This window comes from Sturnira hondurensis, unplaced genomic scaffold (assembly GCF_014824575.4).
Source record: "Sturnira hondurensis isolate 20B ecotype Veracruz unplaced genomic scaffold, ASM1482457v3 Scaffold0010428, whole genome shotgun sequence".
In the NCBI taxonomy this organism is placed as follows: domain Eukaryota; kingdom Metazoa; phylum Chordata; class Mammalia; order Chiroptera; family Phyllostomidae; genus Sturnira; species Sturnira hondurensis.
In genome coordinates, this window is record NW_028083059.1 from 5,370,360 (window position 1) to 5,397,965 (window position 27,606).

The window sequence follows — 27,606 nt, forward strand, 5'->3', positions numbered from 1 at the left end:
GTTCTGTTTTCTTGTCCCTCTTTGAGCCGGAATAGTGACACTGTTACCTGCCGAATTTAATGACTGTAACAGCAACAAATGCATTATATGAATAATCCCTATGGAAAAATACGATCTCAAGTACCATCTCACTCCCTCATCTACTTCAAGCAAACAATAATAATGCCTTACAAAGGGAGAGCTCTTAATTACAAAGCATTTTATATAATTAACTCAGTTGCTCTTCATGATAACCCTATGAAACAGACAGAATCCAGAAACTGCAGCTTGCAGAATGGGACTGCGCGGCCAGTCACTGAACAGCAGTAACTGGAGCCTGTGACCTCTGGCTTGTGCAGAGGGCTCCAGTGAGCCAAAAAGGGCCCTCCCTTGTTCCTTCAGGCCCGGCCTTGTGGGTAGTTTCTGAAGACCCTTAATAAAGGAACACCCACTTAAAATCAAAGTGGTTTGTTTTTATCAGTTCGAAGAGGAAGTAGACGGGCTAATGAGAGACAAGAAAACTGTCACTTCACATAATTCAATGCAAGGACATCCACTTCTACCCATGATACACTAACTGTAACTGGACTTAACCTTCTGCCTTAACTTTCTGAGAAATCAAATAAAACATGTGACACAATGGTTTTTCAACGTCGGACAGTAGGCAGCAGGTAGCAATAACCCCTGAGGAACGGGAAACACATGAGGTGAGCCCTTCTATTGACCCAATATTGCCTAGAGAGAGCCGGTGTCTCAGGGAACTGGGGAGACAGCTCAGAGATGGAGTAGCCAAGGCAGCGAGAATCTGCAGGGCATAGCACAGAAGAGAAAAAAGCTGCAGAGAGACTTCTAGGATCTGTAGGAAGTTTCCCATTAAATTTTCAGTTGCATTTACATGAAGAAACTATCTGTGGACGGGTAAAAAAAACACTAGGTAGGAGACAGTAAAATAATTCTGAGGAGCACACAGGGCTGAGAACGGCTCACATTGCCAATAGCAGAATGAAGAAACCTTGTAATACCTGGGATGTTGGGTTGAGTACTTAAAACACTATTACCTCAGCAGTGGGGAAAATTACAACAAAAGGCTGCTCAAGTCCTGCCTAATAAAGCTAAAACGCAAGCCTTGAAAAGATAATGATTTTCAAGTACTCTGTATCCCAGAATAAAGCTCAAACAAAATTAAAGGAATAACAAAAAGTGAAACCTAGCACCAAGCAGTGTCAAGTTTACAATGTCTAGCTACCACTCAGGTATTACCAGACTTGTAAAATATGACCCATAATACCAATCAATATAAAAAGGTCTAGATATGACATATCAGTAGACAGAATTAGTAGGCCAGGGCATTAAACGTTATTACACACTCCATATCTCTCAGAGATAACGAAAAGCACGAGCATGTTGAGTACAGACACGGGAGAGATCTTAAAAGATAGGATCAATAGCAGGTTAGACATTACAGAATAGACTACAGAACTTGAAGACAAAACAATAGAAATTTCTCAAAATAGAATACAGAGAAAGTTTAAAACTACGAACAGCATCAGTGAACTGTTAAGACATCTTCAAGAGTCGTAACCTTCACGTAATTAGAGCTGAGGAGGAGACCTATTTGAAGAAAAAAATGGCCTACAATCGAACTTCCAAATTCAATGCAAATTATAACCCACAGATCCAAGAAGCTCAGAAAAGCCCAAGCAGAAGACAGGGAGACAACTACAGAGAACACATCATAATCAAATCATTTCAAACAAAAAGAAAAGATAAAAAGAAAGTCTTCAAAGCAGCCGAGGGGAAACAAAAGATGTATTACATATTGAGAAACAACAATTAAGAATGACAGAATTCTTGCTGAAAACAATGCAAACCAGAAAAGAATACACCAGGGTATTTAAAGCACTGAAACAAAGAACTGTTGATCTAGAATTCTCAACTCAAGTGAAATTATCTTTCAAAATGAAACAAAAAAAAATCTTTTTCAGAACTATAATTCAATGTTTTTAGATGTTTTTATAATATAAACATGGATAACTCTTATAACTTCAAAAAGTTAACTATATCCCATAAATGTAATAAGTAGGTTACAAATAAATATGGATGTGCTAACAGTAAAAAGTAGTTAAGTTTGGGGGCATTAGGCAGAAGCCAGAAGTGGAGACAATACTGTTACTTGCTTCAGTGGGTGCAGGCTCACCAAAGATGAAGTTCATGTGGTATCAAGTAGAAGAGAGGAAAGAAGGCCTTGAATAACAGCAGAAGAGTTTAGATCCATGTGAAAGATTAGAGGAAGCTCCTGCAGTTACTGAACAGAGAGATGAGAAAAGTGGTAATTGAAGATATGAGTAAATTTTACATGATAGAGAACTGATAGTATCATATAGCTAAAACAGAACTCGTGATGAAGTTTCATTAAAAATACATGCTCAGAATTTCAGTTCTAGATGAGAGGAATCCATCCTCCTCAGGACAAGGGCTCTCCCAGTTACACGAGACCGTGTGGTGGGCCAAGGTCACCGGAGCCCAGGTGAAAGTGAGAAACAGCTGGACGAGAGCCACCTGCGCCTCCTCTCTGCCCCTTATCTGATCTGACACATTTCAGCACTGTCACGTTTTGTTCATGAAAACAACAATTTCATAATAACAGAAGTTAAGGAAATTCTTCAGATAGGAAAACTTACAGGAGTGAATGAAATTCGTCAGGTACAAAAACAGTGAACTTTTCTAAGACAAAGTTGCTGAGATGATCTTGAAATGATCTTTCTGGTCTAAAATACCCTACAAATTAATGTACTTTTGCCTTTAGCTCTTGTCACCCTTGTCTACAAAGTAGAAATCTGGGAACAAATTAGGCTTCTCCATCATTCTGTGCATTGAAAAGAAAAGCTTTTTAGAGACAAGAAATGGTACGTTCCCTTTTAGAATTTTCTTACAAATCATCTATTGTAAAAACAAATGAGTTAAGATGTGTTGAAAAAACGAATTGGTAAAGTACTTAACCCCTACAATCTTCAAAAGGGACCTAGAACCACCACTGAAAATTTCTTATCCAGAAGTTAGAAGGGTTAAGGTCAATAACTAACACTACCTAAAATAACCAGAAGAGGGCAGAGTAAGACCAAATGACATTTAATTTTTTAAATTACACAGGACTGTTCCTGTGACTTTTTGCAAAGGCTCATTTTTTAAAATGTTTTTACAAACACACTGTTAATCATTTTACCTTATCCTGCTCCACACCAGGCTCTCTGTACACAGTCCACCTCTGCCCATCATCACTGTATAGAATTCTGTAGGCCGACACATAGTAATTATGCTCCACCATGGTGGAGCCAGTGGTCACGATGCCTGGTGGGGAATGGAGAGTTGCTTTCATAGTGTTCACACTCTAATCTACTGAAACACGAACACCTAAGATACACTGTTCAAACATTTTTTGCCTATGACACATTGCACTACCTAAGTGCAAGCTTTTCATTATAATAATAATGGAACCCTTGCCTTTGTTCCCTGTGGAGACAGGAGAATTACGTGCACACAAAAGGAAAGGACCATTCTATGTTAGCAACTTGGGTTCCTATCATTGTAAAATACATTGCACCTGTATGAGTAAGAATGGCTTTCTGGAAATGAACATATTAAAGGTAATTACTGGTATTATTTTCAGCACCAAAGCTAAATACATCTTTAACAAAACCAATCCCAACAAATTATTCTGACCATTTGCTAAACTGCTTTAAATAATTAAATCTGTATGCAGTTCATGTGGAATATTATTTGTAGAACTTAGACTCCTTCAACATAAATTTCACTCAGTGACTATAATAGATGGTATCAGATGCCTCAAGATCACTTTAGTAAAACACTACCTTGAAAGAAATCTTATTACAATAAGAAAAGCTAGTAACACTCAAATATGAATGCCTCTCCTGTCATGTTTTTATAAAACCATTTTCAGTAATATTAACAACAGTAAAGAAAACTTAAAACCACATAATTAAATTTGCAGTGACTGAATTTTCTATAAAAATCTTGGATGTCACGATGTTTTCAAATAAAATCAGTATCATAAATTATTCTAAAAAGGTATGCCTCTTAACCTGTTATCTTCTTTTCCTTGTTCAGATCTATCTGTAACCACTGATACTCATCAGTGGCAAGAGCAGCCCAAGGAGGCCCTGGTTTCCTCAGCCTGGCCTTCTCGGGTTTCCAACTGTTCTCTTGGCCCGTGTGGTCGGTCCACTCCAGCACGGACGAGGCTGTTATCTGAGGATCGGCAATCACGCCTGATTCCATCCCCAGTGTTCCGTAACAACCTGAAACAGCAACAAAAGAAAAGTAACTGGGTTTCCAGCTATAAATTTCAACTCTGCCCAAACTGGTCCATTACAAACTTTCTGTTGTACCTTTAATCAACATACATTATGCAAATAATAACAATGTAATAGCAAAATTTCCAAACTTGGCAAGTGTTTCTGGGGTCTACATTTTGTGTCTTATGAGAAACTGTATATATTTATTCATTAGCCATATCCATTAGTTTGCAGGGTTTTTAAAAAGATTTTGTTTTTATTTATTTTTAGAGAGAGGCAAAGGGAGGGAGAAAGACAGGGAGAAAAACACGTGGATCAGTTGTCTCTCACCCCCAACTGAGGACCGGGCCCACAAGCCAGGCAGGTACCCCAATCAGAAATCAAACTGGTAATCCTCTGATTTGCAGGCCAATGCTCAATCCACTGAGCCACACCAGCCAGGGCCATAACCATTGGTTTAATGGAGATACATTTCCTCTCCCCGGGACAAGCTCCCAGGTCACTGGGTGACTCACACCCTTAACTTCTTCAGGCGTTTGCTCAAACATCACATCCTCCTCCATGATGCCTCCTGCACTGCTCACTCTTTCTTATTTTCTACATCCTTCTACATCCTTTGTATTATAAATAATCCATTGTAAACAATAATTAACTTATTCACAGTTTATTGTCAATCTCTCGCTACCAGAATGTAAGCTCCAAGAAAGCAGAATTTCGCTTATTCTGCTATTATATTCCAAGACCAGTAGAATATCTGACAAATAAAAAGAAGGCACTCAATAAACATTCTCAGTGAAATGAATAAATTACCTCTTTAGACACGTTCAAAAATCTTTCCTTGCTTACATTTTCATTTCCTATTAATATAAAACATCCAGCTTTTTCCATCCATTATATATTAAATGCCCTTCTTACCCCACTGTGTTATTATAACAGCTAAATAGAAAGTACAGGAAACAGCACTTGGCACAATGCCTGACATGCAGTGTACAAAAAATATTAGCTACTGTACAAATTACAATAAGTTATAAAGTCCATGAAAAGCTTACCACTTGTCTTAAATGTAAAAAGACTTGTAGATAAGTGTCCCCTGAAAGAGAGAGAGTTTTTTGGTGACATATCATATAACACAGAATTTTCCCAAATTTATCCTAGTAAAGCCTTTCTTGTTTTTATTTTGCTGTATAAACAACTAACACCATTCTCCAGTTATATATCGAATGACTGATACGTTCCTAGTTAACAAAAAGTCTCATTCCTAAGCAGAACTCCTGATGTCAGAATAATTAACTCTCTACAAGTACCTAGGTTCCTTGTTTCATACATGATTATGCAAATGCATCCACGTAACCTTGAATATATATTTCCTATTTTTCATGAAATGAGCTGACTCCTACACCTGTTCTGTGGCACTGCATCTGGTGGATGTGCACTGAAAGGTGTAATTCTCGACAAAGAGGCTCTGGTGTCCTGGGGTAGACAGCAGAAAAGCTAACTGCTACTGAGACTGCATCTGTCACAGGGAATCGGCATGTTTAAGTTTCCGTGTGAGAGTGCAGCTTTTGGATTTGAAAGTATGCGGCAGCACGGATGGGCGAGACAAGTGACTGGGCCGCCATGTGGTATGTCAGAGGACTCTAAGGAGCTTGGAGGAGCAGAAATTACCAGTGTGTGCTCCTGTTGCTGGCTCAAGATTTAAATCAGTATTACAAGTGGATGCAACTTGTCCTTGATTTTTAAATATGAAAAAAGAGAATTCATGGAAAAGAGTATATGTCTAAAGGTAAAACAGGGGAAAAGAATAAAGGATTAGCACAAATGTACCTAGAAACTAAAAGAAGGAAAGGTAGCTGGCTGTATACTAGCGATGGGTGAAGAGCCCATGTATGGCTTGTTTTTTATGGCCAGTGAGCTAGTGGTTTTTACATGGTTAGAAAATTGTAAATGACATAAAAAAGAGCGACAGAGCCATGTGGCCCATAAAGGCCTAAACTACTTGCTAGCTGGTCCTTCACAGAAAAGTGCGCTTCCTCCCGCTTTCTGCTCTGCGGCTGTGGACCACGCTCCGGTCTTCTGACTGAAAACTGGCCTAGGACCCCTGAAGAGATGCTCGTTTCAAACAGGTGTAGTCCAGGGAGCAGGACTGGGCATATCGAAGAGGCAAGACTTACAGAAACAGATCAGGAGTTCTGCATTTCTATTTAATGTTCGAACTTCTGCTTTTTATGCCTACTCTAAATTTTGTAAAATAGTAGAATGTAAACCATGAAAATACATTCTGAAAATATTTTCTAGGGATAAGAAGGGGGATTCAAAATACTACCAACCTCTGATATATTTCAAATTGAATTTACATTCAAAGTGTTTCAATTATCCTCAATTCATCTTGGGTCACAGAAACTATAAGGAACAGAGCAGTTTACACCTTCTGATCTTTAATACGAAGTGAAGATTTGACAACATACTTCTAGACTCTTATTCCAGGCTTTCTTAATACTTAGAAAAGAAGAAACGAACCAATCACACTTACAAATGACTACCATTCTGACAGAGAATAAGCCACAGTAGTCTGACCTTGCTTGTACTTTTCAATATATTCGGGCAGGTACACACAAAAAGTTAAGTGCTGAGTGCACAAATGGTATTTCCTGAACACCACTAACTTGCATTGCTGAGGTCTCATGGATCCCTATCCAACCCCTGCTCGGCACGCTCATTGTAAATAGCACATATACTCACACTACAGACGTGACGTTGTTTGCCAAAGAACTTTCATAGTACGGGATGCCTTTACTAATCACAACACTGATTTGGCCACCCAAGGTGTTTGACACGACTCCTGCATGCACGCCAGCCATGCACAACGGTGAGGACTTGAGGGAGGGAAAAAGAAAAGATCAATTGTTTTATTTTCTTTTGATAATTCACAAAATAGACACTTCCTCAAAAAATTAGTTTATCTGGGTGGTTTTCTCAATAAACATTGGACAGATTATTGATGCTATAACACAGAACAAGTTTTTAGAAGAAAAAGAATAAAAACATTACCTAGTACTAAAAAGAAGTAATTCCTAGAAAAAATATCGAAGACATACCATAGGTACACACCTACCTATTCTGAAGTTTAAATAAATAACAAAGTCCTATCACAACTTGAACGTAAGTCTATATCCAACTTACATCTCTATATCCATGAGGGACTGTTCCAGATATCTCAGCAAAAGGGAGCAGACAACCAGCTGGGCAGTACTTACTATGAAACAAAACACAAGTTCAAGTTCACATATGGCTGCAGTGTTGGGGAAGAAAGACCAAAGACATCACACATTCATTCTGCAGTTCAACCTAAGTGCCATCATCACGCCACTCTGAGAACCACCACTCTTAAAACGCCCCTTCAGACCTCCTCCAGTCCCTCCAGACACGACTTCACCCGCAAATTCACAAAAGTTGTCTCACACTTTACAGTTTTGGTTATTTTACTTCATAATGAATACAGACACACTCCTATTGTAAGATTTATCTACCATACTTAGTAGGTACATGATATTCTATTTTGTGGACAAACCGTAATTTATTTTACCAACCCTCTATTGATCAAATTTATGTTGACCTAAAAGAATGTCTGGTATTCATTCACTCACTCACCTACCCACTCAATACATTTACTAGAATGTCTACCATGGTCTAAGTGCTGGGCTGTGCCAGGAACTAGATTTACAAAAGTTAGCCAGATGCCCATGGCCCCTGTCCTCACTGAGTTTACATGCCAGTGGTGGAGGAAGACATTAAACTGATATACAAATAATCAGATTATGATACCACTACGAGGAAGAGGGATTCTCTGAAATAACTGGCAGGAATCTAACTTAATAAAAGTAATACAAATGTTCAGTAAACTCACTGTGGGTTAGGCAGCATCCTAAGTACTTTAATCCATGTAAGAACCCGCCATGGAAGGTATTATTGTCCTCATATTATAAACGAGGAAACCAAAAATATGTGTGCCTAGGTCACATGGCTGGTGAGTGGCAGATGGGCTTGAGTCTGTGCTCACACACAGGCCTCTGCACCGCCTCCGTCAGGGGATGGGGCCCTGAGGAAGTGAGACTTCGGCAGAGAGCTAACGGCAGTCACTGGAGCAGGTGGAAGGAAATGCAGCCCCGGTGAAAGGAACACCATGCCCGCGAGGCAGGGCGGCCGGTGTGTGTCTGGAACTGGGAACCACTGGTGCAGCAGACTGCAGTCAGCAAAGGTGAGTCTGAGAGAAGGCTGACGTGGTGGACAGGAGCCAGACCATGCAGAGGCCTTGTGGGCTAGGGTGAGGAGTCTGGAATATATTTCTGAATAATAATAGAAAGTCAATAAAGGATTTTGACTGTGTATATATATAATCTGACTCATATTTTTTAAAAAGAGAATTGTGACTCCTGGGAAGAAAAAAGACTGTAAGGAACCCTGGGTGAAAGTTGGGACAGAATCAGGCGGACAGTGTAGTTAGTAGTCCAGGCGACAGAATGTCAGCACCTTGTCTTTGGGCGGTAACAGGGGAGCTAGAGAGTGGAGGGCCCCAGACACCTGACCCTCTGCAGGGCTGTGTGCAATACACTGATGCCAGGGTTACCTCCACAGACCAGGTTGAAAAATGCACCCATCCTGTATAGACAAAACCATTTCTGAAGACAAAGTGAAGGTTCTTTGTGGAAGAGGTAGCAAGTTAGTTGCAAGGTAGTGAGATGATCTTAGAAGATGAGAATGATTTTGCCAAGCAGACAGAAGTGATTCCAGGCAAAAGATCATAGAGCTCACAGCAGTGTGAGTGATCCTGAGCTGTTTTAACACGAGTGCTTGAGATAAAACTAGAAAAATGCTGTAAGAACCTGGGACAGGATCCCCAAAACCAAGCTAAGGAATCTGGATGGCTTTTTGTCCTAATTAGGCACACCTGAAGGTCTGTAAGCAGGGCAATGATGAGATACATATTTGAGGAAACAACTTGGCAGCAATGCAATAGCAGAATAAAGCCAGCAAAGGTCAGACATGGAAAGGAAACCATGAGAAGCTGATTGTAGTCTAGGCAAGAGATAAGAGCATAAAGCAGGGAAATCATTGTAGCAACGCTATTTGGGTAAAAATACTGAAATTCTGTAATAGCCTAAACCACACTCTTCTTTTTTTTTTCAAGATTTTATTTATTTATCTTTAGAGAGGAAGGGAAGGAGAGAAATATCAATGTATGGTTGCCTCTCATGGGTCCTCTGCTGGGAACTGGCCTGCAACCCAGGCATGTGCCCTGACTGGGAATCGAACCCCGATTGTGTGGTTCGCAGGCCCGCGCTCAACAATCTTCTTTTTTAAAAAAAGAAAAGCTAAATAATTCTTCCACATTTATCGGCAGTTTTCCCAGATTTGAAGAGCTACTAGTTTCACTTTTGTGAAGAAGATCCAAATGCTATAAGGAATGAAAAAATTAAACACGGCAACTCAATGGCTTTAAATAGATTCTGGTTTATGGAGTGAGGTCTTAGAATACCTTATTTAGGTTAGTAATTTATTTACAAAAAATCATGTATTTGTTCCTACATGTTTAAATGTTAGTCACCTTCAAAATACTCTGCACTTGATGCAATGCACCTAATTGAGAAGTGTTTTCCACTGCTCAAAAAACTTTTTAAACTTGTCAATTTTGATGCTAGGTGCTTCTGCTGTTTTTTGTTTTGCCTCTTCCATATTGGCAAAATGTTTCCCTCTGAGGATTTTTTTCATTTGGGGGAAACAAAAAAAAAGTCAGTCAGGGCAAGACCAGGTAAGTTGGGGAGGGGGGCTGATAGGCATCATTCCACTTTTGATCAAAAATTGCTAAACATTTAGTACAATGTGGATTGGTGTGCTTATAAAATCACCCATCATGCAATGGGCAAATCTGTTCAAAAAGCCTTTAAAAAAAATTCAATGAAGCCAAATGCAGCCTCTCACAATGCCACCTGGTACACAGATACAGATGGGTTCCTAGCACATTCACCTCTCGGGGGAAGCCTGTACTACAAGGCGCCTGCCTTCCACAAGCTAATTCCTGTTCTTTTGGGAAGTTCCCCCTCCTACGTGTCACCATGTACATTAATCTTAAGGGTATAAAGAATGAGTATGAAGTAAATGAAGAGTAAATTTAAGGGGGGAAAAAAAGCACAAACATGCTCATACCTGAACTCAGGTTCCAAAAAACTGGATGCAGTGTCTAAACAAGTAATGAGATCTAGAAAAACAAAAATAAAAAATTGACTTAATAATACATAGGTTTTATCCTTGATGAAACACTGTTTCCAAATCCCAAATAATATTGTTCTAAATTTTCAAAATCTCAATAGCTATCAAAGTAGTACTAATAATATTTTACAAACTTTTGTTAATCAACATTTCTTTCTCATTTTAAATATCTTGATTTCTGGGCTAGGTCTCCCCCATGCAGTTTGCTACCATATTTCCTCACATGGTCACATACATACAGGGTGGGGCAAAAGTAGATTTACAGTTGTGAGTACATGAAACTGAGTTTATTCTTGTATCATTATTGCACTACTTTCCATTAAAAAAACCCTGTAAACCCACTTTTGCCCCACCCTGTATACAGAAGGCACACAGATAAGTATAATTTACAGCCTTTAAATGGCTTCTACAAAATATAGCTCCCTCCAAAAAGAAAAACTATTTTAGTTATTGTATGACCAGAAAAGATCCTTTGGTGGTTTACACACCAGGAAAACGATGCTAGAAGAGAGGTGAGTTAACTCAAATAGCTGCAACTCAAAATCCGGTCCACAGCAGAACCAGCAGCATCACATCTTCTGGGAACTTAACTAGAAATTCAAATCCAACGCCATCCAGACTTACAGAATCTCTGGGAGTGGAGCCCCAAAATCTTTTTTAAAAAAGCCCTCCAGGTAATTCTTAAACACTAAAGTTGGAGAACCAGTGCTCTAAATACAACAAAACTTTAAAATATGAAATTTTCTGTCTTGAAATCAACAAATCTGAGTAAAAGCTAAGCTGTCTAATTAAGACCTAGTTCACAGGGTATGTACAAGGTGGCTTTGGTTTCAACATTTCCACGGCAGGAACTTCTGCTCCTAGGACACAGGGCAAGTTTTCAACATGACCCACAAGGTCTCTAAGTGCCTGGTCCTGCCTCAGCCTCATCTGGTACCACCTTGGCTTTTTGCCACACTAGTCTTCTCTGGAACATGCTGTTCACTCAGTCTGGGAGGCTTTTCAACTGCCCTTTAGATAAACTGACTCCTCTCGAAGGTCTCATCTTAACTGTCATTTCCTCACAGAAGCTGCCCAACCTTGGCAAATGAAACACCTTTAACACACGGTAGACACTTAAGTTTGTTGTGTTTGTTTTAGTGAATGGATGACTATCACACTCTCATAGTAGCATGTGTTACATGTGAACAATTTTTTTTGCTAGTGAATCCTAGTTTTATTAACACTTTTTGTCTGAGTGACACGTCTCCGTTTCTTGAAAGCCAGGGAGGACGCTAACAAGCCTCCAACAATTAAGGTCCCAGAGAGGCCAAAATGGCTTGTTGGTGCATCACAGAGTCATGAGCAACATCATTAGATGATGCCTGGTTTGCACACAGACTGAGGCCATTCGTCCTCACCTCTGTGTTGCCAGCAGCAATCCTAGCACATGGCATAAAAGGAGGCTTTTAATCACCATTTATTAAATACATGGATGAGTAAGTATCTGATTGTTAGAAGGTTTGGCTAAGTCCAACCATGTACTGGCCCAGTAGGGAGGAAAACTTGGAAGACCGTCCTAAGGCGATCACAAAGGTAACTGGCTTCACATGCAGATGCTTGGCCACACAACTTTGTTGAGGGCAACCGATACACTGAGGGGGATGGTGCCTCGCAGGGGTCCTGGTATACTGATGGTGGCCGTTAATTTAGTCAATTAATTTGCTAAATTAATGGCCACCACAGCAACAATAGGATAACTGATGACTCTATTCTACACTTCCGAAGAAATCATGTTGTCATTCAACTAAAATGTTTCTTGAAAGAGCTAGAGCACAAAATCTGTTATACCAATAGAAAAGTGGTATTTTGAGAGCAATTATATGAGTTATTATCTACATAGCAGCAGCATTTGGATGGTGATTAGGTTAAATATTTGTTTTTTAGGAATTCAAAAGGATACATGCTTGGATAGGGGTTCACTACCACTAGGTTTACTGACTGAGAAAAGCAGACAAACTGAATTGTATATACTCTAGTTATTTCTGTGAATCTTTACCTTATATTAATAAGAATTAATTTTCTAGTTTCCTGCCTTACCAAAAGAGTTTCCAGCTTCTGAGATTAGAAATTGAACTTCTGATTCATAAGTTCAAATCACTGGGTGGGGCTGGGGGCAGGTAATAAGGGCACTAAATAGTAATGGGAAAAAGGATTTAGAAAAAAAAGATTAATAGATTGAGATTAAAAGGTACCTGTGTGGTCCAACAGGGTATTTAAACCACAAGGAGCCTGCCAGCTGGCCCCATTCCCTCAGGCCACATGCCAGATGCTGGCGACTACTGATACACTTGATCAGAACAGGGCTTTACTGTCAAGTCCATGCAGTGCTGAAACTCCAGTCACGACACGCAACTGTGTGCAACTCACTTGTCCTTGCTCTCAAATTCTCTGGGGACTCACCTGCGGGGGGGGGGGGGGGGGGGCTGTGCCACCACTGTCTAAACTAGGATGTCCCAACATGAAGGTGTCAACTGTGATGCATGTTTAAAAGGAAATTTTCAAGGCCGCAGATCTAAGTGTTTAATTTGCTATGGTTTTTGTGCATCTTCTAGTGAAAGTGGTATAACAGCAGCAGCAATGCATGCAACTGACCCCCTCTCCCCCCTGCAGATGCAGTGCATATTAACAAGGGTGGATTTGATTTCTACTATGGTGGGGAAGTTTTCCCTGCAGAGTAGCCCAGTCTCTTACTTGCCCCTATTGTGGAAAAATGGGCTATAAAAGACATCTCTTCAAGAACAAGCTACACTTGAACATGCAGAAACATCAACAGAAGTGATGTACCCTGAATGTCCAGCATTACCTGGAAGTGATCCTAATCATGTCACAGATGAACTTGAACCCAGGGCCCTATGACTTGAGTGGTGTTTGACATACATCGAATGTTTCACCCTGGCTGGAGATGAGGAGGTCCTGCTGCTCATAGATCAAACATGCACTTTACCAACAGTTCTACTGGAGGACTTTCTTGTCCTTAGAGTTCACTCTCCAAGCAACAGGGAAACCATGAATCTTACAGCTGAGCTTTATCTCGGTTACCAGGAGTGAGACACTCTATAGGAACACAGCTTAATTCTTCTGGCCTTTGCACTTCTCAGTTACGAAAACTGCAGGTGTCACTGGAGCTACAAGGGCAGCAACTGGAGACTGCATGCAACACAAGTCGTCACTCTAAGGATGTCACCACTACCATCAATCACACAATCCACAGCAACAGCCAACACACCAATACAGAGAGCACTCAGCAAACTATCCAGAACTCCCGGTTTCTTTTAACAAGGTGGAACGATCCTAAAGTGTCTGAAACCAAGCACCAGACCATGGAAAGTGAGTGCACAGACCACGGCCTGTTTGTGCACAGGCTCCTTCTGTCCACTCGGCGCATGAAGAGAGCTCCTTCTCACGTGAGGGCGAACAGGGAAGATGGCCCATTGTGGTGCTTTAGGCTGTGTAGCTATTTTATGCTTTTAGGTGCTGCTTTAGAAAACCTATATTTAAAAGAGGGTAATAAAGAAAGGGAGCCTCCAGCACCTCCTCTTTTGATCCCAATTCTCAGACAATGTCCTCTGTGCTGAATTTGCCAACAAAAGCGGACATATCTTGGGTTTGTTTGGTGATTGTAATTTCAGGTCTGTCACTGTTGTTACATGTGTACATTCAAAAAGAAGAGAAAAATATATAATGGTAATCATTTCCACTGAATTTTTACTTCTAGCAGGTAAATGTAGGTGGCAGTGCAGGGGTGGCCTCTGCTCTCTGTACCTTGCCACGCAAAACGATCTCCTAACACTCCCCATTCAAACTGAAGAGGAAAACCGAGATCCCTAAAGAAACTGCTGTGTGTATTATGAATACTAAGGAATGAAAACTACTTGGATGATTTACCTTAAGAAAATTCCATGGGAGCTCAACAGAGCTCCGTAGAAGAAAAATAGGAATTCAAAATGGACAGCTACTAGGGCAGCCAAGATGACTAAAGACAGAGAAAGCAAGTCATGATTATAGACTCTGACCGTTACAACTCCAGAAAGGAAAAGAAAACATCAATTAATCCAGGAATTTTAGGAGCCTTCAAATGTGTCTTTCCTGAAATCTCTCCCCGAGTACACAGCTGTCCAGAAAACCACTATCACTGTAAAGCTCGCAGCTGCTAAGAACACAGTCCAGGGAAGGTAAATATTTTGTGTGTGTGTTAAATGTTTGATTTAAATTATTTAAAAATGAATAGAGTAAATTGTACACTGTCCTGCACTTTAAGCATATCACCAGTTTGCTGGTATTGGAGGACTGGTTAAAGTGGATCCAGCATAATGACTGAGTTGATAAATAAGAGCTTTATTGATATTTATTGTTATAATCACTGGCCTAAGCACTTTACACGTAAGTTCATCTTTTTTTAAGTTGCTCAGGTCAGAAACCTGAGATATCTTTGACTCTCTTCTTCATGTCCATTAGCCTCTTCTCAGAACATATATACACATATATCAGAATCTGATCGTTTTTGACACCTCCACTACCACCACGCTAGTTCAAGTAATCATAACTCAATTATGGAAATAGGTTTCTTGCTGACCTTTTTTTCTGTCCTTCCTCCCCTTCGGTCTACTCTCAACCCAGTGGTCAGATGAGTAAGTCAAACCCTGTCAACACCTAAAATCTACATACTAAAAAGTGAATATAAGACATTAAAAGACTGAGCAAATCTTTTGTGCCCTACATAGTATCTTGGGCACTAATGAGGACATTAGGAAGAGCATCGGTGAACAAATACAGACACTAAGTCGTACAGACGTCCAGTCCCATCACAGCATTCCTAACGTACTCAAAAAGTGAAACATGCAGAAAACACTAAAATCATTAAGGTGCTCTCAGGTTATTTGTCAGCTTGGAATAAACTCTATCGCTTAAATTGAATTGCTTCTTTGGGTTAACACTGTTTTAACAAATTCTGTTTGTAAATACTTTCTCTGAAAAATTGGTAACACTTTGCTCATCATCACCATTTTTTTTTACAAACTGACACCAAAATACAGATATTTTTCTACATGTGTATTATATTATGCAAACACTATACACATTCATTTTTGCATAAATAAGGATAAATCTAAAGATATCTATGAAAACTGAGAATGCATTAAAAAATCTTACTAGATGGCTTAAAAGTTTTGAAATATTTGCCAGATACAACATAAGAAAAATTAGGAAGACAATGGAAAAACTAAAAATGGAAACCTAGGTAAGTGTAGTACTCAAAACAGAAAGGATTCTATAAAATTACTGTATAATTAAGGCAGCAAGCAATCTAAGGAATTCATACTATTTTCAAAACCAAAAACATTCCATGAAGGAAAGAAGAAACACACACAACCAGTACAGAAATCTGGACTCTATTAGAAGGAAATTTTCTATTTTGCCCTATGGTTCATTTATAAGTTGGTATAATCTGATATAAAATAGAAAATATTTGCAAAAAATGTGGTTAAAAATGTGGCAATCAGAAAATTGTTACACTACTGGTGTTAACTCTAAAAATAACCTAACATATAGCAACAATAACACTGTCAAACGGAAATACTCCCCAGGCCCAGCTGTTCACAAGTCTTAAGCACTGACCTCAGATTCTAAGGGGTCAGCAGGCAATGAGTGAACAAGTGTTTATGAGTTCCAATTAAGAAGTAGGTTAACATGTACACTGGATCATTTTACTTCACAGGAAATTTAAAACTATTTATGGTTTTTCCTCACAAAAACAAAGGCAAACTTCAGACTGACAACTACACACTCTGGATAGGTGAAATCTAAAGTAATGCTAAGTTATGATTTCACGTTCCACAAAAGAAATACCAGACTATTACTTTTCAATTGTGCACAGATACACCACCCAACTTAGGGCACATGACAGAAACTTGAAGGACTTGAAGCTTTCATGCAAATGCAGGTAACGTTTTCTGAGCAACCTGTTGTAAAACTAAAATAACTTAAGAAAAAGCCCTGGCTGGTGTAGCTCAGTGGATTGAGCGTAGGCCTTCGAACCAGAGGATCGTGGTTTGATTCCCAGTCAGGGCACATGCCTGGGTTGCAGGCAGGTTCCCTGCAGGCCAACTCTCAGCAGGGGACCCACAAAAGGCAACCATACATTAATGTTTCTCTCTGTCTCCTTCCCCTCTAAAGATAAGTAAATAAATAAAATCTTTTAAAAAACGATTTAAAAAAATAAAATAACTTAAAAAAAATCATGGCCCAGAATGATTCTAGAAATGTTGAGCATTTCCTAGAAAATGGTCAATGCTACACAGATTCAAAACTAAAAATTTAGGTCACTCACCTATAAAATTTAGTTTACAAGCTCAGTGGTAAATGCTATGTTTTTAAGTTTATGTTTCAGAATGAAAATGTCTGCATTTATTAGCATACTAGATTACATGATCTGAGTTACTAAGTCTGGACCTCTGAGTAACAGGCTGGTTTTTCTGCCTCTCAGTAAGACTGGGAGTAGAGTAACTCAGGAGTTTCTCTCTATAGAACTCTAAATAGTGGTTATTAATATGATGTCTAGACTATCTTTAAGGTACACACATATCTTCAATTTTCAGGTGAAAAATTCAATGTCATAGAGACTAGTCTAATTTGATGGAATTACACTAACTCCAAGTGGAAATCCCAATCCTCTCATAACCACTGAAAGTGCTGATTGACATTTATGTGTCTCTGCTTGCTACCCAGTGGGGAAATGGGAAAACTTTCCCTTTCACTGGCAGATACATCTTTGAACATCTTTCAAAATGATGTTCACAGGTGAAAATTTAAAAAAATAACTGGTAATAGAAAATACTAGAAACTACTGCTCAAAGATTATTAAAAATAACAGAAGAATACAACCATGAAAGCTATAAAAAACACAAATCCAGTCCGGCTTCAACCCCTACATTTTCTACCAAGTCCCGAATAATGGGACCTACTTGCCATGCATTCACTTCACCCCGGCTGTGCTGGCTTCTTTTCTGGTTCCCCAAACTCTTTCCCACCACGAGACATTTGCATTTGCTGTTCTTTCCCCTAGAATGTTCTTAATTCCTTGTCTGTCTGGAACCTCCAATGAATCCTTCGGTTCTCAACTTATAAGTGATGTCCTCAGGAGAACTTTACTGTTTATCCATTTTCAACTCCCCACTCCCCTCTGGCCCCTATCTGGTGACTGTATCCTTTTACTGGACTTACTGGACTTAATAATACATTATACCACAACTACAATTAAGTAACTGTGTGTTCGAGATCTTCTGTCCAGCTCTGTGCTGTAAAGCCCATGAAGGTATGATTGTGTGTGTGTATTATTTATTGCTCTTTTCTCAATGGCAACCATAATGGAAATAAGCCATTAAAAAGAACAGAATTTTGCAATGGGCTCTTGCATAAAGTAATGAAAATCAGTCTATATCAAACAAATCAGGACTCTATCACACATCCTATTACATTAACAAGTCTTTGTGAGAGTTTAACAAGTGAAGACACTGTTGAAGCAAGATTTTCCACAACCTTCATTCTCAAAAACTTTAAACCTTCAACTAGGTTTCTAATGTGGGGACCTGCAGCGATGGTCCCTGAAAATATTCATGGAATTCAGTGCAGCAGCTAAGTTTCCTGGATGGAAACAAATGGAAACTCTCAAGCAAAACCAACCAGCCTTCAAATGAATGAGTCATTATAATAAATTGTGACTAAAAAGCCACCCAAGAAGCAGTACTAAGAAATTTAACTCATCTTCTCTTGAATTTAGCCAATTCACTCAACTTCAAATAAAACAAATACTCATTGGATGGAACAAGGATATTCAAAAAAAGCAACACAGCCCTCAGGAGAGAGCTGTGAAATGAGGATCTCCCAAGATGACTCTAAGATTTGAAAGTGTTACTATAAAAAACTTGCAGATTATGGCGGAAATTCTTTTAAAAGCTATGGAAGTGAGGATTTATGTAAAATAATATCATAGCTATTTGGAATCAATTTGGCATCAATATATGTAAGTTTACAACATATTGATTCTGTTGTCTGAAATAATAGTCAATTCTTAAGAAACTTTAATGCAGAACACTTACGGACCAAAAAGTTCTATAATTTAAATATCCAATGTAACAACTCCCCTTCTTTTAAAGAGACAATACTTATTTTTTAAAAACCTTCATCTCAACAAATAACAAAGAGAGAAGGGGGAAATATGAAGCAAAATAATAATTTAACATGATATTAAGACCAAGAAACTGAATAAGCAAACTAAATGTTTATTTTCTATCCTCTCATGTATCGACCAAAGGCTTTCAGGAAATAAAACTGAAAGGATGAAAATCTATCATCATATTCTTTTTTAACTTACTGTTTGGATGTTAGGGGATGGGGAAAATGAGTATGTGTTTGTGTGTACAGTGGTGAACGGGCGGCGGGTGACTAACATTTGTTTTGTGCCTACTATGTTGTGTGCCTACAGGCACTATACATGTATTTAGATTTATTCCTCACAGCCAATCCATTTACAGATGAGGTTCACAGAGGTCAATGATTGGCTAGAGGTCACCTGGCTTTACTTCCAGGGCTACCTAGTGCCCCTTCTACAACCCTACATTCCCTTAGTTTTCCTGGTTCTGTCAAAGACATTAATTGCTCATTAGCATACATTCCTTCTCTTCCTATTACTGCATCCAATGAGTTTTCTTTCTCATGCTCCCTTAGGGATTAGCCTTCATACCTTGTTCCACAGCTTAGAAACTAAGGGAAGCAGCTCCTCCTCACAAAGAACAAGTTTATTCTCTAACACATTCTAAACAAAAACTTTAATACAACATATAGTATGTATTTCAAACCTATCATAGCCAAGAAGGAGCAGCCTGCATTTCCCTTGGTCATTCCCAATGCCTAGCATTTTCACACCTGGGAGGTTCTTGACAATTTTCTCACTTGTATAATTAAAACAATTTCTTAATTTTAAGTGGTAAACACAGATAAATTATTGTTGAATACTAAAATAACTGTTTTGATATATCCCTGTACTAGTGACATTTCTTGACTTTCCTCACCACAGCACCCTTAATGGCAGAGGGGAATGGATACACACCAAAGGGCCAAAACACATGAGAGATTTCATTCAAGTCTGGTGCTCCGTCTTTGAGATTTGGACCAACTGTGCATTCTATTACACTTAATAACCTTGATTTTAGCCCGTCCTTCAGATTCTAAACATTACACTTTTGGAAAATATTTCATGTTTATTTTATAATGTCGCAGATACTAATCAGTGTACTTCTGATGGTATGAGACTCTATTCTTTGAGAAAAATGGTAACATTGTCTTTAACCCAGTACTATGAAATAGTAACATGTAGATAATACAGCTTTAAATTGATATACAACATTTTCAATAACTGACAGGCTTTTAGAACTTGTTTTTTGCGTTCCAATGTTATAGGGAATAGAAAATTAGTATTTCCTCTACTAGTGAGAAGGAAATATATGTACTTTTATATGTAAAAGTTAACATTTTTAATTACTAGACTCTAAAAGTGATCTATTTTTATTTGTCAAATTTATGTACTTGTTATTAACTGCTCAGTCCTTCTACTCTATTCCAAATTTAGATAACAGGTACTAAAAGAAGCATTCTGTTTTTGTTTTCACAGACTCTAAAATGCTGGAGCTACAGTATAAAGTGAAAATTACCTTGTTTATCTATAACTGAGTAAGAAGCCAAAAATCCTCGTCCGGACACATGGATTCCACTCATGAACAGCACTGTAATTTCATTGCTTTTTGATTCAATTGAGTGGTTCATCTGCAACCCCAGACCACAGTATTTGCCTAAAAATTAAAGAAAAACAGATGTTTGTTGTGATTCTTATGAAGTCAATGTAGAAAAGTATAAGAATAATATACCAAATGGCATCCTAAACAGTATAAAATAACTAGAATATTTAGTGTTTAAAAATCCCATTACTCTGGAGGGTAAAAAAAAGTAGTAACTCTTCAAGAGATTAAAACAAACAAACAAACAAACAAACCCACAGCAAGCACGAGTATCACTGGCCTTTTGAAGATTCAGTTTCTTGTGAAATACAGTTTTATACTCTTTAAAATAATAATAAAATTTTAAAAAATTAAAGCATTTCATGCAGGCAGGTGGCCCACAAATAAATTGATAGTCAATCAGTAACATTCTTCACACGCTCCCCACCAGTGCACCTAGATTCCTGGCCTCGGGGCACCTCTTAAACCTTTATGAACCTTCTCAATTTTTCTTCCAAGGATTGTTGAATTTTTGGTCAATCACTCCAGGTAATCATTTATATTGAAAAAAAATTTTTAAAGTCTCAATTTATTTACCATTTAGTGAATAAATATCAAACATCAAGGTAAACATATACACTTATCTTAGTTGCTATGGTTTTCAATATAAAATACATCTTGTCCATTTGTTTCTTCTTTAGAAATATCAACTGTGCAAAACCCCCCACACCTTCTATTTCTAAATACAGAATGTAATTCAAAAACAGTCATCAACATTTCTAACATTCAAGCAAGATAACACATTATCAAAGGACCCTACCAGTTATCTGAATATGCAGAAAATAAAGATGATTAAATCATCACACTTGTTTTTTACAAGTAACTCAGAAATAGTCTAGTTAAGAGGATAAATATTAAATATTATATTATTTTTGGATATGAAACATTTAAAATCGGAGTAATATATATTTCACATTATTCCAACTATTAACTAAAGTGGTAATATTTTTCAATGCTATATATTTGTTAGCATACCAAATGTGTGCAGAGCCAGTGCCTATCACATCTTACAGCCCAGTGGGAATAGGTAAATGCAAGAGAAATTATGTCAACCATCATCTTTACACAAGACTCGCTTTTGTAATTGTGAACAACAGCTTCATCTGGGTTCATCAGCAATAGCTGTCTTTTGCCATGTAAGGATATGTGTATGTATGTGTGATTTTATTACAAGGCTAATTAAGGTGCTCAGTACAAAAATGACTTCAGATCCTTTTAGGTAAAAAGGAGAATGATTATATTTAAAGAATACCCATCATCATGCTTTACAAAGATGTTTATAAAAATGTCTATAAAATAATAAACAAATGTATGTGAAACAATGTTTTAAAAACCTTTCTAACCCGTTTAATATGGATAGAACCATAAAAGTATTTTTTGTTAGCATGTCAGTTTCACCATTTCTTTATTTGAGGTTATGCTATCCTCCAAAGTGTGAGTAAATTCAATCTGTGGTAGAAAAAAAAACCATACTTTAAACCACTCTATTCTGTGAAACTCAAAAGGCAGTGCTAAAGAACGCATAATCACAATTTAAAAATCAGAGAAAGAAAAGTACAATAACTGACCTCATAAGTGCTTAAATGCGTCAAAAAGTACAAGATAAACTCCTGCCTTCACCTGCTATTCACAGCCAAGATGACTCTCCCCGCCTCACTTGGCTCGCCTTTGATCACAGGTTTTACCCATTATACAAATCATGCACACTCCCAGCAAAATACTCTGGGAAAGGCAGAAGAAAAACCATTCCTAATCTGGCCAATACGAGAGGGGGACTCCAAAAAACCTAGAATTTACTTATTAAAAATTGTGTATTTCTTTTTACATGTTTAAACTTTAGTCACCTTCAAAGTACTCTCCACGTGAAGCAACACACCTACTGAGACGTTTTCTCCACTGCTCAAAACACTTCTCAAACTTGTTGATTTTGATGCTAGGTGCTTCTGCTGACTTTTGCGTTACCTCTTCCACATCAGCAAAACATTTGCCTTTGGGGACTTTTCTCATTTGGGGGAAACAAAAAAGTCACTAGGGCAAGACTGGGTAAACAGGGAGAGTGGGGCATGGGGGTCATGCCATTATTGATCAAAAACTGCTGAACACTTTAGTGTGGTGTGAGCAGGTGTGCTTGTAAATCACCATCATGAAATAGGCAAATCTGTTGAAAGAGCCTTCAAAAACTTCACTGAAGCTCAGTGCAGCCTCTCACAACCATGCCGGCGGGTACACTGATAGAGATGGGTTCCTAGAACATTCACCCAGTGGGGGAAACTTGTACTACAAAGGACCCACCCTTCAGAAGACAATTTCCGCTTTTTGGGGGTCCCCTTCTGATATGCTTGTTAATTCTTTAATACAATTTCCCCAGTTTGGCCATTCAAAGGTATTCCTAAATCAAAATAAAGCATTTAATAGACAACAATTATAGGTCCTCCTGATGGTTCTCAAAGTTAGGCAAAACATCTACTGAAACTCACATGAATAAACAAATAAGTGACATACTTCAAAACAGTTTGTGAATACATATAAAAATTACAAATATTATCTTAGTCACCATAATGCCCTTGAAACTCTGGATTACAGTCTAAAAGAATCTATGTGTCCAGGAAAATAAAAATGTTAAAAAAATTATTAGAAAATGAGAAAACGAAAAGCAAATTAAATCCCAAGTAAGTAGAAGAAAACAAATAATTAGAACAGAAATCAATAAAATTGAAAACAGAAAATCCACAGAAAAAAATTAAAAAATTGATAAGCCTTTATAAGTAGAGCTAAATAAGAAAAAGAGGGTGTAAATCACTAAAATCAGAAATGAAAGGGGATACCTCACTACATATGCCATGGACTTTTAAAAGGATCATAAAGAAATACTATGAACTACTCTTATGTTCACAGATTTGCTAACCTAAGTGAAACAGAGAGGTTCCTTGGAAGGCATAATTTGCCAAAACTCAAACAAAAAAAATAGACAATCTAAATAGGCCTACATTTAAGAAATTAAATCAATAATTAATAATATTTCAAAAGAAAAAGCACCAGGCACGAATGGATTCACTGGTGAATTCTACCAAACATTTAAGGGAGAAATTACACTAATTTTCTACAATCTCTTTCAGAGGAGAGAAGCAGAGGGGGTACTTCCTTATTCTATGATACCAGCATCACCCTGAGACCAAAACCAAAGACATTATAGGAAAACTGTAGACCAATGTTTCGCCTCAAAATCAATGTAAAAATCTTTAATGAAGCATTAGCAAATCGAATCCAACAATGTATAAAATGAATTATACACCACGATCAGGTATGATTCATCTCACATATACAGGTTGGTTAAGCACTTGAAAATCAATTAATGAAATCCATCATATCAACAGGCAAAAAAAAAAGGCATGATCAAATCAATAGATGCACAAAAAGCATTTGACAAAACCAACACTCATTCATGATAAAAACTCTCAGTAAAGTAGGAATAAAGGGGAACTTCCTCAGTGTGATAAAGAATTATTTACAAAAAAAATCTACAGCTCCCTGGCAGGTGTAGCTCAGTGGATTGAGCACAGGCCTGCGAACCAGAGGATCACGGTTCGATTCCCAGTCAGGGCACATGCCTGGGTTGCAGGCTGGTTCCCTGCAGGCCAACTCCCAGCAGGGGACCCACGAAAGGCAACCATACATTGGTGTTTCTCTCCTTCTCCTTCCCTTCTAAAGATAAATAAATAAATAAAATCTTTAAAAATATATATTAAAAAGAAATCTACAGCTAACATCACGTCCAACAGTGAGAAACTAGAGCTTTCCCAATAAGATCAGGAGCAAAGCAAGGCGTCTGCTCTCACCACTCTTTTAACATCATACTGGAAATACTTAGTAGCTAACGCAGTAAGACGAATTACACAGATTGGGAAGGTAGATACAAAACTGTCTTCATTCACAGGTGACATGACTGTCTGTGTAGAAAATCCAAAGGAATTGACAAAAAAGCTCCTGTAACTGATAAGTACTTACAGCAAGGTTGAAGAATACAAGGTTGGTATGCAAAAGTCAATTGCTTTTCTATATAAAAACAATGCACAAGTGAAATTTAAAATTTTAAACACAATTTACATTAGCACCCCCCAAATGAAATATAAAATCTACACGAGGAGAATTACGAAGTTCTGAAGAACAAAATCAAAAGACTAAATAAATGGAGAGATGTTCCATATTCATGTGACAGGGAGATTAAATATTATGAAGATGTCAATTCCTCTCAACTTGATTTGCAGATTCATGAAGCCCAAGTCAAAACCTCAGGAAGACATTTTATGTATACTGATTAAATTAAATTTTATATCGAGAGACCAAACACCCAGAAGAGATAACACAAGACTGAAGAACAGAGTTGGAGGACTGACACTACCTTCAATACTATATAAAACTGCAGTAATCAAGGCAGTATACTGGTAAAAAAACTGGCAAATAGATCAATGGAACAGAATAGAGAGTTCAGAAATAGATCCACATAAATATAGCTAACTGAAAGCACAAGAGAGCAAATACAATGGAGCACATAGGTAGTCTTTTAAACAAATGGTGTTGGAACAATCAGACATCCAAATGCAAAAACAAAAAACCCTAGACACAGTCCTTTATTTATACCCTTCAGAAAAATTAACTAAAAAGCAAAAAGGTAAAATGTAAAACTATAAAACTTTTAGAAGGTAACACAGGAGAAAATATGGATGACCTTGGGTACGATTATGGCTTTTTACATACAACACCAAAGGTAAGATTCAGGAAGGAAACAATCAATAAGCTGAACTTCTGAGAAAAAATATTTGCAAAAGACACATCCGATCAAGGCCACCTGATAAAGGACTCTTATCCAAACTATACAATGAGCTCTTAAAATTCAACAACCAGTTTTTTAAATACTGGTTTAAAAATAGGCCAAGGGTCTTAACAGAGACTTCACCAAAGAAGATACACAGATGGCAAACAAACACATGAAAAGCTGCTTTACCTCTATCCCATATGTCATCAGGGAAACACAAATTACAAACAGTGATAAAATAGTACAACAGCCAAAATCCAGAACACTCACAACACCAAATGCTGGCAAATATGTGGATCATTAGAAACTCTGGTTCACTGCTGGTGGGAAAGCAAAATGGTATAGCCACTTTAGAAAATAGTTTAGGAATTTTTTAGAAAACTAAATAGCCTTACTGTACAATCGCGCAATTGTGCTCCTGGGTATTTACCCAAAGGAGCTGAAAACTTATGTCCACACAAAAACCTGCAGGCGTATGTTTATAACAGCTTTATTTATTATCGGAAAAACCTGGAAGTACCCAAGATGTCCTATAGTAGGTGAATGAATAAACTGTGGTACATCTAGACAATGAAGTATTACTCAGCGCTTAAAAAAAAAAAAAAAGAGCTACCAAGTCATGAAAAGAGAAGAAGGAACTTCAACTGCATATAACTGAGTGAAAGAAGGAAATCTGAAAAGGCTACGGATTGTTTGATTCCTGGAAAGGTGAAACTATGAAGATGGGAAGAATAGGCAGAGCACAGAGGACTTTTAGGGCAGTGAAAAATTCTCCATATGATACTACAATGATGGATATATGTCATTCTACATTTGTTAAAATCCACAAAATGTGCAACACACACACAAAATATTAGCCATAGAAATGCAAATCAAACCCATAATGAGGTATTACTTCACACCCACTAGGATAGCTAGAATAAAAAAGATAACAAGTGTTGGCAAGGAGGTTGAAAAATCAGAACCCTCATACCCTGCTCATGGCATTGTAAAATGGTGCAGTTGCTTTCGCGAACAGCCTGGCTGTACTTCAAAAAGTTAAACAAAGAGCTACCGTAAGACCCAGCAATTCTACCCCTAGGCATATACTCAAGACAAGTGTAAACATATGTCCACACACAGTTGCACATCGTATTTCACTGCAGCACTATTCATAATCGCTAAAACATACAAACAACCTAGGCAGCATTCTGCAGTTCCTAGGGTAAACTGACATGGAGAGGTGGTGATGAGTGTTAAAGAATGATGCGATCTTTTAGAAACGGGAGGAGCTATGACCTATCTCTCCAGGTGACTATCTCTAGCAACTGAAAGCTATTCCTGGCCAACAAGTAGCAGGAAAATGGGGAGCCCAGTTTTACAACTACCAGGAAACGAATTCTGCCAACCACCAGTGAGCCTGGAAGAGACCCTTTATCCTCAGCTGGTATTCTGATTTCAGCCAGGCAAGACCTTGAGCAGTCATGCCATGCCCAGATTTCTGAATTTCAGAAACTCAGATACTAAATTGTGTTGTTTTAAGCTGCTAAGTCTGTGGTAATGTTATGAAACAACCAAAAACTAATACAACCAGAAATTTACTTTGGTGTATGGTAAGAATACACTGCTTTTGCATGATGAAATCTGAAAGAAGTATAAGGCACAAGCTGGAATCTATGGCTCAGAATATAAATTAGGAGGCAGATGTATTTTACTTGGCCTCTTGGCCAGCAGTTTTAGGCTATGCACCATTTCAAAAATGCTTGAATTAGTTGCCGAATTAAAAAAAAATATATATATATATATTTTTTTAAGATTTTATTTATTTATTTACCTTTAGAGGGTAAGGAGAGAGGGAGAGAAACATCAATGTATGGTTTGCCTTTCGTATGCCCCATGCTGGAGGCTCGCCTGCAGGGAACCAGCCTGCAACCCAGGCATGTGCCCTGACTGGGAATCGAACCGTGATCCTCTGGTTCGCAGGCCTGTGCTCAATCCACTGAGCTACACCAGCCAGGGCAGTTGCCAAATTTTTGAAAGTGTGGAAACTTCATATCAGTTCTGAATTTCTGACTTCTCTTAGAAAATCAACACACACACACAAAAAAAACAAAACCTGGGCCAGTTTTCTAAATCGTTGTACTTGTCCTTTCAAAGTAGTAGCTGTCCTCTTTGAAAGAAAAAGTCATGCTCCAGTTTGCCACAGTCCCCAGTACTCCCTAATGCCTCTAATCCTTAAGCTTACTTATGATTTTTTTCATTATGGCAATGCTGTTATTACATGTAGTCCATTTCAGTCAGTTATTTTACCTGCCTTGTCCCTATTGGTAATGAGTGTGTATCCGCCTGCATAGAGGTTAGAGATCATAAGATTATCGTGCTTCTTCCC

The 27,606-nt window shown here is 38.1% G+C and overlaps 1 protein-coding gene and 1 pseudogene across 2 annotated transcripts in view; one reads left to right on the forward strand and one right to left on the reverse strand.

Moving 5' to 3' along the window:
• Window positions 1-27,606, reverse strand: part of DCBLD2 (discoidin, CUB and LCCL domain containing 2) — a 93,387-nt gene that overhangs the window by 19,453 nt on the left and 46,328 nt on the right. For both annotated transcript variants that reach the window (XM_037058916.1, XM_037058917.1), the window contains 7 exons: window positions 20,303-20,440; window positions 10,494-10,545; window positions 7,473-7,545; window positions 7,032-7,165; window positions 5,342-5,382; window positions 4,080-4,295; window positions 3,203-3,327 (listed from right to left, as the gene is read on the reverse strand). In XM_037058916.1, the coding sequence (XP_036914811.1) occupies window positions 3,203-3,327; window positions 4,080-4,295; window positions 5,342-5,382; window positions 7,032-7,165; window positions 7,473-7,545; window positions 10,494-10,545; window positions 20,303-20,440 (779 nt within the window). The remainder of the gene's footprint in view (window positions 1-3,202; window positions 3,328-4,079; window positions 4,296-5,341; window positions 5,383-7,031; window positions 7,166-7,472; window positions 7,546-10,493; window positions 10,546-20,302; window positions 20,441-27,606) is intronic.
• On the forward strand, window positions 12,922-14,173 carry LOC118995700 (E3 ubiquitin-protein ligase KCMF1-like; annotated as a pseudogene).